The sequence below is a fragment of the Oryctolagus cuniculus genome, chromosome 18 (assembly GCF_964237555.1).
Source record: "Oryctolagus cuniculus chromosome 18, mOryCun1.1, whole genome shotgun sequence".
Classification (NCBI taxonomy): Eukaryota; Metazoa; Chordata; class Mammalia; order Lagomorpha; family Leporidae; genus Oryctolagus; species Oryctolagus cuniculus.
The window spans coordinates 38,893,710-38,907,889 of NC_091449.1; the positions used below are offsets into that span (position 1 = coordinate 38,893,710).

General features: G+C 46.7%; 2 protein-coding genes across 3 annotated transcripts in view; both read left to right on the forward strand.

Annotated features, from left to right (window-relative positions):
* Positions 1-14,180, forward strand: part of LPCAT2 (lysophosphatidylcholine acyltransferase 2) — a 79,413-nt gene that overhangs the window by 50,204 nt on the left and 15,029 nt on the right. The gene's annotated exons all lie outside the window — the stretch shown is intronic.
* On the forward strand, positions 8,212-9,263 carry CAPNS2 (calpain small subunit 2). The gene has a single exon (XM_002711524.5). It carries the CDS (start codon positions 8,318-8,320, stop codon positions 9,092-9,094), a length of 777 nt encoding a protein of 258 aa, XP_002711570.2. The 5' UTR covers positions 8,212-8,317; the 3' UTR covers positions 9,095-9,263.

The window sequence follows — 14,180 nt, forward strand, 5'->3', positions numbered from 1 at the left end:
TTACCCTTGGCGCCCCGTGCGAGGAGGCACCAGTCGGTGCCCTTTTTCTGGTAGCCACAGTGCTGACGAGTGGTGTGCCATCGTCTTTACAGTTGAGAGGAAAAGCACCAGGGCCATCCGATGCCCATCCCTCGGCTGTGCTCCGCCACGGGCTCGCGCACTCTCCCCACCAGTACTGTTCCGCACCTAGTGGGTCCTTGCCTTGCAAAATGTAGGTGGATGGTTAATATTTTCACTCTGTTAAAAAAAATGAGTGTGGCTCTTCCCAGTTTTGCTTCTCTGGAGTACTCTGTTCTGAGCATTTCTATGGACTTTGTTTACATATTGGACGGGAAAGGTTTGTGTACACTTTAGCACTTTGGCAAGGTAGCCTTTTCGGCCATTGTAAACTTCTGTAGATCTTTTATTACCGTTTCACATTATGTGGAACGCCTGTGTTTCTTTATCCCAGGTTCTTCCTGTCTGCCCTGTTCTTGGTATTGGTTCAAGTGTAAATCCTGAGCGCCAGGAATAACAAGCATCCCTGTTTGCCTCTTCCTGTTGGAGAGGCGGGTGCTGCAGGAGCAGACATTCCCAGGCTGAGGGAGGAGAGGACCCGAGGTGGCTGCAGTGGTTGGAAGTGAGTGGCATCGACTCCATCCTCTACAGGCCCAGTTCAGGGCTGAGAGCTGGCAGTGTTTCTGAGTTCAGCTGTACAATGTTCATCTTGATTCCAGTCCTAGTGAAGTCGGATTTGTTATCTGAAATCCATTCTGTAAGTGACCAAATTTGCAGGAAAGGGCTGTAATTTTATAGGCAGACAGATGAACTTTTCCGTTCCGCTGTACAAGTTGTCCTGAGCGTTTGATAGTTTTCTTTGTCTTAGTATTTCCTGCTTCAGTTCTCCGATGGACTTCGCTCCCCTTTCAATCACAGCACTTTCTCTGAGCGTTGGTACATTAGAACTACCCATTGAGACATGGGGATTATCTGCTTTATTTTTGGTCTCTCAGTGCAAGGATTCCTGGGAGGCGAACAGAGGAAACAGGAGACTGCAGCAATTAAAACCTAACTTTTTTTAAAAAAGATTTATTTTATTTATTTGAAATAGTTACAGAGAGAGGTAAAGGCAAAGACAGAGAGAGAGGTCTTTCATCTGCTGGTTCACTCCCCAAATGGCTGCAACAGCCAGAGCTGGGCCAGGCAGAAGCCAGGAGCCAGGTGCTTCTTCTGACTCTCCCACGTGGCTGCAGGGGCACAAGCACTTAGGTCATCTTCCACTGCTTTCCCAGGTGCATTAGCAGGGAGCTGGATTGCAAGTGGAGCAGCCAGGTCTTGAACTGGCGCCCATGCGGGATGCCAGTGCTGCAGGCCAGGGCTTTAGCCCACTGTGCCACAGCCCCAACCCCAAAACGTAACTTTTTTACTGGAGTAAGTGAGCAATCTGGCCTCCTCCAGGGGCACAGGGACATCAAGAATGGGGCTTCGTGAAAAAGAAATTGTGTCAGACCAATTTCACTTCCCCTGTGATGGAGTGACAGTCGGAGAGGACAAGGATAAACAGATAGTCTCTCTATGGAGCTGAGAAAGGCTTCTGATTTCATCTGTGTGACATTCTTATCAGCAGTTAGGAAGGTCTGGTCCCCACCACAGTGCAGCTGGGCGAGAGCTGTGCCTGCGGTGGGCGTGGTCACGCTTCTGTTCAGTCCCCTCACCTGGGAATTCTGTTTGGAAAAGTGAGGGGCGGGCGGGATAGGTTGCAATTAGCAGGACTGGGAAAACCAGATAACGTGTCAAATGGGGCTAAGGGTGAGTCATCGTGTCTTTAAAGGTTGTGGAACCAGACCCAAGATAAAGAACAATTACATGAATACACAAGTATGGCATGAAAAGGCTTAGGCGCCAGGAGAAAACTAAGCACTACCTAAGAATGGGGCCGCTCTCACTGTTCCATGGCACTGAACATCTACACTCAGACTTGTAAAGCTAAGGGGACGTTTGGTGTCAAATTGTCCATCCTCCTCTTTTTTCTAGAAGGCTGCCAGCCAAGAGAGAAAGTTACCTGCTCAGAGCCACACAGCCGACTCTGTGGTTCATAAAATTCCTAGTTCAGTGCTCTTTCTAGTACAAATGGTCACTGTTGACTGTTCTTTTAAGTATAAGTTTCTAGACACATCTTTTTATGTATCATTAATTCACCTAGGTTCACCTAGAGTTTCCTTTTCTAGATTTTTCGTATCATTGGAGTCACTCAATATATGGGCTTTTATTTCTGGGGTCTTTGACTTACTATAGTGTTTTTAGGCGCACTCAGTTGTAGCAGGTGTCAGTAATTCACCCCGATTCGTAGATGGAGCCTATTCCTTTCTATGGCTAGATCACATTTTGTTTATCTCTGCACCCAGTGGTGGACATGTAGGTTGCTTCTACTTTGGAGTTCTTGTGAGTAATGTTGCTGATAACGTTTGCGTGTCATTGTTTACTTTTTAAGTTCAACAACTCTCCCCCTCGCCAGCCCCCCCACCCAGGTGGAGGTGATACTTTCCACCAGGTGTGGCTTCTTCTTCTCTTGCCTTTTTTCTCCAGGCCTGGCCAGCAGAGTTCCCCTAGACAGGAACTAAGGTTGCTATTAATGTCTAATAACTAGCCGTAGGGAATTAAATATCCCAGAGAAAATGGGCCTCGTTAATCTAATAACAGTCTTTTGTTCTATGATGGCTTATGAGAAACTGTTCCCCAAATGCCCTTCATCTTCACAGAAAATAAATGAAAGCAATTGGATTTGAACTGCAGCAAATAAACCACTTCAGATGGGCATAAGGAGGCACATTTCATATGACAGTGGATGCTATCAAGTTAATTCGCAATATTAGAAAAACAAAGCCCATGCTGGTTCCTCTGGGAGGAGCTTGTATGAATGGATTTAAATCTGAGGCCAGATCCCCTAAAAACAAGACAGTCTTTTCGTGGGACTCTTTCTGCGTGGCTGCAGAAGATATCTGTCCTTCCGCTCCTGCACTCGCCTGTGAGAGGGATTCTGCTGCGTGGCCGTGGCAGTGGGATTCCACCTCGCCGGTTCTCTGATCTCCCGTCGCCCCGGCAGGAGACGTCCGCACGGTGTCCTACCCACCTACCCACCTACCCACTGCCTCTTGAGGACACTCTCTCCACCAGCACCTCTCATTCTGTTCTGTTATCCCTTTACACCCCTTGTCTCGCGGAGAGCCTGGCAGCGGTGGTCAGGCCGACACACAAGCTCTTCTCTAAGTAAATGCTCCCCTTGCCTTTGCCTCAGCGGAAGTCACTGCTCCCCTTTTGGAGCCCATACTGGTTTGATAATACATACGTGGGACTGGCCTGTGGGCTCGAATTACACGCTTAACCCTCTGAGCCTGGATTTCTTTATTTCTTTGTTTATTTATTTATTTCTCTCTCTCTTTCTTTCTCTCTCTCTTTCTCTCTCTCTTTCTCTCTCTCTCTCTCTCTTTTTCTCTCTCTTTCTCTCTTTCTCTTTCTCTCTCTCTCTCTTTCTTTCTCTCTTTCTCTCTCTCTTTCTCTTTCTCTCTTTCTTTTTCTCTCTCTTTCTCTTTCTTTCTCTCTCTCTCTCTCTTTCTCTCTTTCTCTTTCTCTCTCTTTCTCTCTTTCTCTCTCTTTCTCTCTTTCTCTCTCTCTCTCTTTCTCTCTCTCTCTTTCTCTTTCTCTCTCTTTCTCTTTCTCTCTCTCTTTCTCTCTCTTTTTCTCTCTTTCTCTCTCTCTCTTTCTCTCTCTCTCTCTCTTTCTCTCTCTCTTTCTCTCTCTCTTTCTCTCTTCCTTCCTTCCTTCCTTTCTTGGTTTGTTTGTTTGTTTGTAAGATAGAATTACAGAGAGGGGTGAGACAGAAAGAGAGATCTTCCATCCGCTGCTTCACTCCCCCAAATAGCCTCAACAGCCAGGCCAGAGCCAGGAGCTTCTTCCAGGTCTCCCACATGGGTCCAGGGGCCCAGAGACTTGGGCCATCTTCCACTGCTTTCCCAGGCACTTGAGCAGGGAGCGGGATCGGAAGCAGAGCAGCTGGGACTTGAATTGGTGCCCACATGGGATGCTGGCGCTGGAGGCCACAGCTTAACCAGCCGTGCCACGGCACCGGTCCCAGAGTTTTTCTTTCTTTATTGGGAATACTTTTATAAATTCCAGAGGAACTCTGCAGAAGCTAAATACCAAAGCATATTGTATGCAGATGTAATGAGTTAGTATTAGTAGAAATGTGGACATAGGCTTCAGATTATAATTACAACCAGTTTTCTGTGAGTCTTCTTGATCCTTGAGAACCACAATCCTGTTGTATCCTAGGCACTGAGTTCAAGTCCTGACATAGCATCATCAGATTAAATCACTTTATTGTAGGCATAGAAGATGCCATTATTATCGTCTTATAGATTTGAACTTGAAACTCCAAGTGCTAGATGACATAATAGTTTATTCATGAAGACCAGACCACCTTTTCCTGAGGTCACCAATAGCGAATTTCTGAAAGACTGGTACTCTGACTCAACCTAGGGTCAAGCGGAGAGCTTCTCGAAGTATTCTCTGAGATGACTCGTCACAGACTGACTTCTGAAGACAATTATTAAAAATGTGAAATCAAATCTCACAAATGCAGTATGGGGGGGGGGGAAGCCAGACACATGAAACAGAAATGAAAGAGGAGATATAAATAACAATTTTACAGAAATAAAAACAAGTGAAAGTGAGCACCCTGGAGAGTTGTCTGCCATCAAATTGGATCACCTAGATGAAATGGACAAATTCACAAAAATACACTATCTCCTGAACTGAATCATAAAGAAAAAAAAAAATCTGACCTAGCAGGGAGATTGAATGAGGGACCAAAAGAACCCAATGGCTTCATTAGTGAATTCTACCAAACATTTAAAGAAGAATTAACACCAGCCTTTCTCACACTCTTCCACAAAATTAAAGAGAAAAAGCACTTCCCATCTCATACTCTGAGGCCAGCTTTTCCCTGACACAAAAGTCAGATAAAGATAATATAGGAAAAGAAAACCGAATGTTGATGCAAAATCTCCAACAACATACCGGCAAACAAAATTCAACAGCGCGTTAGAAGGAGTGTCCATTTAGCCTCGTGGTTAAGATGCCCATGTCCCACATCAGAGTCCCTGGGTTGAATTCCCAGCTCTGGCTCCTGACTCCAACTTCCTGCTGATACAGATCCTCAACAGCGGTGATGGCTCCAGGAATTGAAATTCTTCGCCCACGTGGGAGCCCTGCATTGTGTTTCCAGCTCCTGGCTTCATTCATGACACAACTGCAGCCATGCAGGCATTTGGTGAGTGAACCAACAGATGGAAACTAACTCCCCCTCTAGCTCTCTTTCTTTCTGCCTTCCAAGCAAGTAATTAAAATTTTTGATAATAAAGGAAAAGATTATATATACCAAGATCAAGAAGGATTTATTCTTATCATGCTAGGGTGGTTTACTATATGAAAAGCAATCAGGGTAATATACCACATTAGAAGAATGGGGCGGGGGTGGAAATCACTTGATCATTTCAACTGATACAGAGCACACATTTGACAAAATTCAGTACCTTTTCATGAAAACACTCAACAAACTAGGAATAGAAGGGAAGTGCCTCGACATAATAAGTACCATATATGAAAAACCCATGGTGAACAACATACTCACTGGTAAAGACTAAAAGTTTTTCCTGTAAGATCAGGAACAAGACCAGGATGTCTGCTTTCGCTACCTCTATTCAACATAATACTGGAAGTCTCCTTAGCCAGAACAGTTAAGCAAGAAAAAGAAGTAAAAAGTTACAAGAATTGAAAAGGAAGAAGTACAGTTATCTCTGTTCATGGATGACACGATCATACTCAAGAAAAACCCAAACAAACCCAAGTTGTTAGAACTAGTAAATAGATTTAAATTTAGCAAAGTTGCAGGATATAAAATCAATACACAATGTCAGTTGCATTTCTATACACTAACAACCTGAAACAAAAATTGAAAAAGCAATTGTATTACAATGGCATCAAATAGAATAAAATATTTAGGAATACACTTAATGAAGGAGGCTAAATACTTGTACAGTGAGGTGGGCATTTGGGGCAGTTAAGAAACTGCTTGGGAAGCCTGCACCCATATCAGAGTGCCTGGGTTCAAGTCCCAGCTCTGCTGAGAATTTCTCCTTCCTGGGAAGCAGCAGATGATGGCTCAGGTGAGTCCCTGAGTGAGTCCCTCAAGCGAGTCCCTCCCCTCACATGGAAGACCTGGACTGAGTTCTGGTCTCCTTGTTTTGACCTGACTCAGCTGTGGCTGTTGTGGGCATTTAGGGAGTGCACCAGTAGATGGAAGAATCTCTCTCTCTCTCTGTTTTTTTAAACAAATGAATGAATGAATAAAGGAATTTTTTAAAAAAGACCTGTACACTGAATGCTATAAAACATTGCTGATAGAAGTTGAAGAAAATATAAATAAATGGAAAAGTATCCCATGTTCATGGATTAGAAGACTTAATATTGTTAAGATGTCAGTAGTACCCAAAACAGTCTACAGATTAAATCTCAACAGTGTTTTCACAAAAATAGAAAAATCCATCCTAAAATGCATGTGGAATTTCAAGGAACCTCGAATAGCCAAAACGATCCTGAGAAAACTGGGAGTTGCTGTTCAATGCGTGCAGTTTCAGTTTGGGAAAATGCAAGGTTCTGACGATGGGGAGTGGTAGGAATGCAGACATCGCAAAGCCACAGAGCTGTACACTCACAAATGGTTAAGATGGTGACTTTTATATACATTTTATTACAATTTTAAAACATTATCAGGGTTTAGCATTCAAAAAGAACAATATATTATATATTCAGGGATTTATTTAAGATGCAAAAATGAATCTATGGTGTTAGTTGTGAGGACAGCAGTTACCCTTGGGAGAGAGGCGCCTGAGTGCTGCTGTTCTGTTTTCTGATCCGGGTGCTGCGACAGAGATGTGCACTGTTGGCGAGATTCTTGAGCTATATATTTTCAGCCTGTTTCTTCTTCTATATGAGTATTTACAAAACAGATTCCAGCTAGATCAGTCATGGATCCACGGAGTCAGGGACCCAGGGACCTTGAATTTTAACAATCTCCTTTCCAGGGTTTTTTCTATTTTTTTCTTTTGAGATTTATTTATTACTTGATACACAGAATTAGAGAGAGGGAGAGGAAGAGAGAGAGAGAGATTTTCCATCTGCTGATTCACTTCCCAAATGGCTACAACAGCTGGAGCTGGGCCAGGCCAAAGCCAGGAGCCAGGAGCTTCATCCAGGTCTCCCACATGGGTGGCAGAGTCCCAGGTCCTAGGGCCATCTTCTGCTGCTTTCCCAGGTACATTAGCAGGGAGCTGGATTGGAAGTGGAGCAGCCAGAACTCGGAACTGGCACCTATATGAGATGCAGGCATCGCAGCTTAACCCACTATGCCACAGCACTGGCTTCCTGTGTTTTCTTAAGAACATTGGTTTAAAAGTAAAGGATTGGGTAAATATTTTTCCAGGAGCCAAGACATTTTCAGTTACACAGTAATAATAAATATTCCTTAGAAAAGAAATTCATGGTTTGGGGCCAGCATTGTGGCACAGCAGGTTAAGCTGCTGCCTGCAATGCCAGCATCCCCTATGGGTGCCGCCGACTGAGTCCCGACTGCTCCATTTGTGACCCAGCTCCCTGCTAATGTGCCTGGAAAGGCAGCCAAAGATGGCCCAAGTACCTGGAACCCTGCCACCATGTGGGAAACCCAGATGGAGCTCCTGGCTTTGGCCTGGCATAGCCCCGGCTTAGCTGCCATCTGGGGAATGAACCTACAGATGGAAGACTAGTCTCTCTGTGTCTCTCCCTCTCTCTCTGTAATGCTGCCTTTCAAATAAATAAAATAAACCTTGACACAAGAGATTCACGGTTCACTTGAGCCCCTTACCTCTTCCTGTTAGGAAACTGACTGTCATCTCTCAAGGGCTGGGAGAACTAAGAAATCCATGACAGATGGACATGTAGAATTTCGTGTTTCCTGGTTTAAAATTTTACTTTAACGTTTCATAATCGTACATAGGTTATTTATGAATACTTGTCTAAAAGAGTGGAGAGCAGTTTTGCTGAGGCCCCTAAAATACGGCAGGTGCTAGGACCTCGTGGGATTCAGGAACCCTCACCTCCCGTCTTGGGGCGTGGTGTGGTATGAGCGGGTACAGAAAAGCCAGTTCTTCCACATGCAGCGGCTTGGGCTCTGTTTACGCTCTCCTCACTTACTGTCTCTGAGCCCTCTGCAGCTGTTGCATTTGCACACCGAACAGAAACCATGTTTCTTGCAAAGGCCCTCCTGGAAGGGGCAGATCGAGGCCTTGGAGAAGCTCTGGGAGGCCTTCTTGGCGGAGGTGGACAGCGAGGAGGCCGAGGAGCAGGAGGAGGAGGAGGAGGAGGAGGAGGAGGCAGCAGCGGCCTCGGAGGGATAGTCGGAGGCATTGTGAACTTCATCAGTGAGGCTGCAGCTCAGTACACCCCAGAGCCGCCTCCCCCGCAGACGCATTTCACGAACGTGGAGGCCTCGGAGAGCGAGGAAGTGAGGCGGTTTCGGCGACAGTTTGCACAGCTGGCCGGACCGGACATGGAGGTGGGTGCCACTGACCTGATGAATATTCTCAACAAAGTCCTCTCTAAGCACAAGGACCTGAAGACCGACGGCTTCAGTCTCGACTCCTGCCGGAGCATCGTATCGGTCATGGACAACGACGCGAACGGGAAGCTGGGCTTCGAAGAATTCAAGTACCTGTGGAACAACGTCAAGAAGTGGCAGTGTGTTTTCAAGCAGTACGACAGGGACCACTCCGGGTCTCTGCGAAGTTCTCAGCTGCGGGAGGCGCTGCAGGCAGCCGGCTTCCAGCTGAACGATCAGCTCTACCGGATGATGGTCCGCCGCTACGCGGATGAGGACGGGGGCATGGATTTCAACGACTTCATCAGCTGCCTCGTCCGCCTCGATGCCATGTTCCGTGCCTTCAAGGCTCTGGACAGAGACGCGGATGGCCTGATTCAGGTGTCCGTCCAAGAATGGCTGCAGCTGACCATGTATTCCTGAAGGGGGCGCTGCAAAGTCAGGACACTCGCTCAGAGCCTCACCGTCCACACTGCTGGTACCTGTCCACCAGCTGCTGTTTCCTGTCGAGCTGTTTCACACCCCTACGTATTTCTGATCGTGGGCACCTTTCCTGCTTTCATTAAAACACGTTGTTTTTTTTCCATGAAAATTGTGCCGAGGGTTGCTGTGTCGTCTTTCTCAGATACTGGGTTTGTATGGACTTATTTCTACATGGGATGGGGAGGAGTGCGTTCCAAGGGAGTAGACTTAAGGGTTGCTGCTTGTTTAGTGAATGAACTCCACGGATAAGAATGCTATCATTGTTATTGTTTAAAAAAATTTCAAAATGTAAACCTTGGAATAAGTTAAGAAAGCAATGAGGAGATCAGTTTTTCCCTTTCAAAGGGTGAAGAGAGAGGTTCAGAGTCTGTTTTTCTCATAATTTCACATCTGGTCTTTCTATTATGTTAAAAAAAAGTGCTTTCCAGAAAGAATATTTACATAGAAACAGGCTCAGAAATGTGAAATAAAGCAATTTTATATAAGGGCAGCACTTTTTAAGATGGTGGCATAACTATTTAAAATTCCAGAATTCTTTGATTGTGTTTCTCTAGTAAAATAAGCATATTGTAATTTTGTTTTGCTATATTTGTAAAGAGGATTGAGGGCATTGGGGGTGGAAAATGGTATACCTTTAATTCAGAATGCCATTGGCTGTCTTCATGAATCATTCATGCTTCCTACAAAATCAGGCGTGCCCAGCTGGTGTCAGCCAGCTCGTGTCCTATCTTGTCCTGCCTTAGAGCAAGGAAAATTTTTGTGCTCATCTTGGAAAACTGTGGGCAGGTAAGGAAAAGTAAAACAAAGATTGAAAACATACACATAGCAATCAGTTCAGTGTAATATAAAGCGAGTCTTTATTTCCGTGGCTCTCGGCCCTGGCTGCAGTGTAGCATCAGCAAGCCAGCTCTTCAGCCATGCCGACACCTGGGTCCCACTTCAGTGAGGCCAATGAGACTCCCCACAGGCAGGGCCCAGAGAGAAACAGTCCTGAAGCTCCCCTGGTGATCTGATGACAGCCTCGGCTGCTTTATTTATTTATTTATTTATTTTTATTTTTTGACAGGCAGAGTGGACAGTGAGAGAGAGAGACAGAGAGAAAGGTCTTCATTTGCCGTTGGTTCACCCTCCAATGGCCACTGTGGCCGGCGCGCTGCGGCCAGTGTACTGTGGCCAGCGCACCGCGCTGATCCGATGGCAGGAGCCAGGTACTTATCCTGGTCTCCCATGGGGTGCAGGGCCCAAGGACTTGGGCCATCCTCCACTGCACACCCAGGCCACAGCAGAGAGCTGGCCTGGAAGAGGGGCAACCGGGACTAGAACCCGGTGTGCCGGCGCCACAAGGCGGAGGATTAGCCTAGTGAGCCGCGGAGCCGGCTTGCTTTATTTTTGTACTTATTCATTTCTTAAAGATGTATGTATGTATGTATTTATGTATGTATGTATGTATTTGAAAGTCAGAGAGAGAGAGAGAGGTCTACCATCTACTGGTTCAGTTCCCAGATGGCTGCAACAGCCAGGCCTGGGCCAGGTCAAAGCCAGGAGTCTTTTGGATCTCCCACGTGGGTGCAGGGCCCAAACACTTGGGCCATCTTCCACTGCTTTTCCAGGCTGTTAACAGTGAACTGGATCAGAAGTGGAACAGCTTGGACTCGAACTGGCACCCATATGGGTTGTTTGTGTTGCAGGTGGCAGCTTAACCCGGTGCCCAACACTCTTTGGCTGCTCTCCAAATCATCTCCCAGTATTTGTCAAATCTATCTCAGCAGAAACTCAGGCCCAACAGAAGAGTCAGTGTAGCAGACTCCAGGAAAAGAAAGAGAGAAGCCTAAGGCCCTGCCCCAAAGCTGGAGTCGTCGTGCCGGTCTGGGTAGAGCCCTTGGTTTGGCTTTCCAGTTTTCATGAGCAAGAGAATCCAGAATGGCAGTGCGAGCGGACCCAGCTGGCGAGGCTGCGTTTGCAAGGACGCAGTTCACCTGCCTGCTACCCCTTCTGTTTCTCTGGTGGCGAATGCATCCCCTCCATCCCAGGCTACTTTGGGGAGTCCTCCTGAGCTTGGAAATAAGTTTTTCCTTCCTCTTTTAACTCATTGTAACTATGGGAATGAGGTATCCAGCCCGTGAATAGCCCTCCAGCTGCCTGCTAGAAAGCTCCAGTGGCATTCATCCTCCGTGTTCCCTCCTCGTCTCCAGCACGTAATGTTTAGGAAGCTCCACACACATGTGATTCGGACCTGAGCCAGGCACAGCCCTTACAACCACTCTCCTCGAGGGACTTGGAATTGAACTTGGGGGTGGGGAGAGTGCTGCTTAGGTCAGGTATGGCTGTATGAGCACGAGGCTGCTGCCAGCAAGTGCATATGTCTGCATCAGCCTCCCTGTTTTACCACGAGCCTGGGGTGGGGGAGGGTAGCGGAGAGGGGAAGCTGCCAGGACGGACTGAGAAGATGAAGTTGCTAGTTCAACCTTTCTGCAGGACGGCTGTGGAAAAGACAGTGCTGTTGCTCCGCACACTGCACCCTCCATCAAGGTTAGCAGGCATCTCACAGGAGGGCTGCTAGGAGGGATTCCCTGCTTTTAGGCTTCGCTGCCATCAGGCTCGCGAGAGAGCATCCTGAAGTGACCCAAGTTCCTCTCCTGGATTTGTACAACGCTTGTGTAAATAACCCCAGTCGCCAGAGTGGAAGAGCGAAAATCCAGTCCAAGCCCTGGACTTTTCCAAGTTGCCAAATCTTTGGCCCTGTCTAGAATTAGTGGACTAAAAAGTGATTGAATTTCTTATTTTCATCCAATATTTGATGTTTTCAAGGCACATTTTCAGTATAAAAGGATTTACTTGACAGCTTTTTAAAAAAGATTTACTTCTTTATTTTGAAAGAGTTACAGAGAGAGAAGGAGAAATGGAGAGAGGTCTTCCATCCATTTTGTTCACTCCCCAGATAGCCACAGTGGCCAGCGCTGACTCAGGCCTAAGCCAGGAGCCAGGAGCTTCATCTGGTCTCCCACATTGAGGGGCAGGGGCCCAAGCACTTGGGCCATCCTCTGCTGCTTTTCCTAGGCTGTAGCAGGGAGCTGGATCAGAAGTGGAGCAGCCAGGACTTGAACTGATGTCCATATGGGATGTTGGCATCACAGGCAGTGGTTTAACCCAGTAAGTCTCAATGCCAACCCCACTTGACAGTCTTAAAAATATATCCACTTCTGTATGGAATTGTACTTGTAGCCAAGATGAAGGTCTTTTTTTTTTTTTTTTTAAGATTTATTTATTTAAAAGGCAGAGTTACAGCAAGAGAAGGTAAAGAAAGGAGAGAGGGGCTGGTGCTGTGGTGTAGTGGGTAAAGCCGCTGCCTGCAGTGCCGGCATCCCATATGGGTGCCGTTTGAGTCCCGGCTGCTCCACTTCTGATCCAGCTCTCTGCTATGACCTGAGAAAGCAGTAGAAGGTGGCCCAAGTGCATGAGTCCCTGTACTCGCATGGGGGACTCCACTGAAGCTCCTGCCTCCTGGCTTTGGCCTGGCCCAGTCCTGGCCATTGCACCATATGGGACTGAACCAACTAATAGAAGATCTCTCTCTCTCTCTCTCTCTCTGTCTCCCTTTCTCTCTGTAATGCTGCCTTTCAAATAAATAAATAAATCTTTAAAAAAAATAAGAAAGGAAAGTAACTTTATCTTGGTATAATCCCCTAAATTCTGTAACTTGTAAAAGCAGGAGAAAATGTGCTCCGAACAGCAAACCAGAAACAAAATGTGTAAGGCGTCTGAAAAGTATTTTTAAGATATATTGAGTATTTTTAAAAGTTTGTTTACATAGCAATCCCAGTCAGAAATCTCAGTGTTACTGCACGACTACCCATAGTGGGAACTTAAAAGCAGCCTGTGGGGGGGCTGGCATGTGTCCTCGTGGGCTAAGCTGCTGTCCGCCACCCCGGCGTCCCGTGTTGGAACACTGGTTTGGGTTCCAGCCGCTCTGCTTCTTCTGGTCCAGCTCCTTGCTAATGGGCCTGGGAAAGCAGCAGAGGCTGGCCCAACTGCTTGGGCCCCTGCACTCATGTGGGAGACCCGGATGGAGTTCCTGGCTGCTGGCTTCCGCCTAGTCCAGACCTGGCTATCACAGCCACTTGGGGAGGGAACCAGTAGATGGAAGATTGCGCTCTCTCTATCAATCTGCCTTTCAAATAAATAAATAAACCTTTAACAAAATTCTGTGGAGGCATTGGGAGGCTATTAATATTTATTTATTTATTTATTTAGACAGGCAGAGTGGACAGTGAGAGAGACAGACAGAGAGAAAGGTCTTCCTTTGCCGTTGGTTCACCCTCCAATGGCTGCCGCGGCAGGCGCGCTGCGGCCGGCGCACCGCGCTGATCTGATGGCAGGAGCCAGGAGCCAGGTGCTTTTCCTGGTCTCCCATGGGGTGCAGGGCCCAAGCACCTGGGCCATCCTCCACTGCACTCCCTGGCCACAGCAGAGAGCTGGCCTGGAAAAGGAGCAACCGGGACAGAATCCGGTGCCCCGACCGGGACTAGAACCTGGTGTGCCAGCACTGCAAGGCGGAGGATTAGCCTAGTGAGCCGCGGCGCCGGCCAACTACTGATATTTAATATGCCTATTGATACTGAAGAACTTTCAGAATTATATTGTTATGTTTAATTTTAGGTTAAATGTTATGTTTAATTAAAGTTAATTCAAATTGAATTTAATTTTACATTTAGTCTCTCCCGTGTTGTTCTTTCAAATAAATAAATAAATTTTTTTTTTTTTAAAGAAATTTAAGGCCCAGACTGTCACCTTGTTCTGTGACTCATAGTAACATTAAGGAACTGTTACATTTCCATTTGTATTCAACTTCTATTCAAGACTTCCACACGGCAATTGCAGAAGATATCTGTGTTGAGCAGTCAGGCCATGGTGCAGAAAACTAAATGGTAGTGGCACAAGAGAAAATGATGCCCCTTGGCCGGCGCCACGGCTCACTAGGCTAATCCTCCGCCTGCGGCACCGGCACCCCGGGTTCTAGTCCCAGCTG

Coding starts and splice junctions, on each gene's coding strand:
- CAPNS2 (XM_002711524.5), top strand. CDS start 8,318: ATGTTTCTTGCAAAGGCCCTCCTGGAAGGGGCAGATCGAGGCCTTGGA.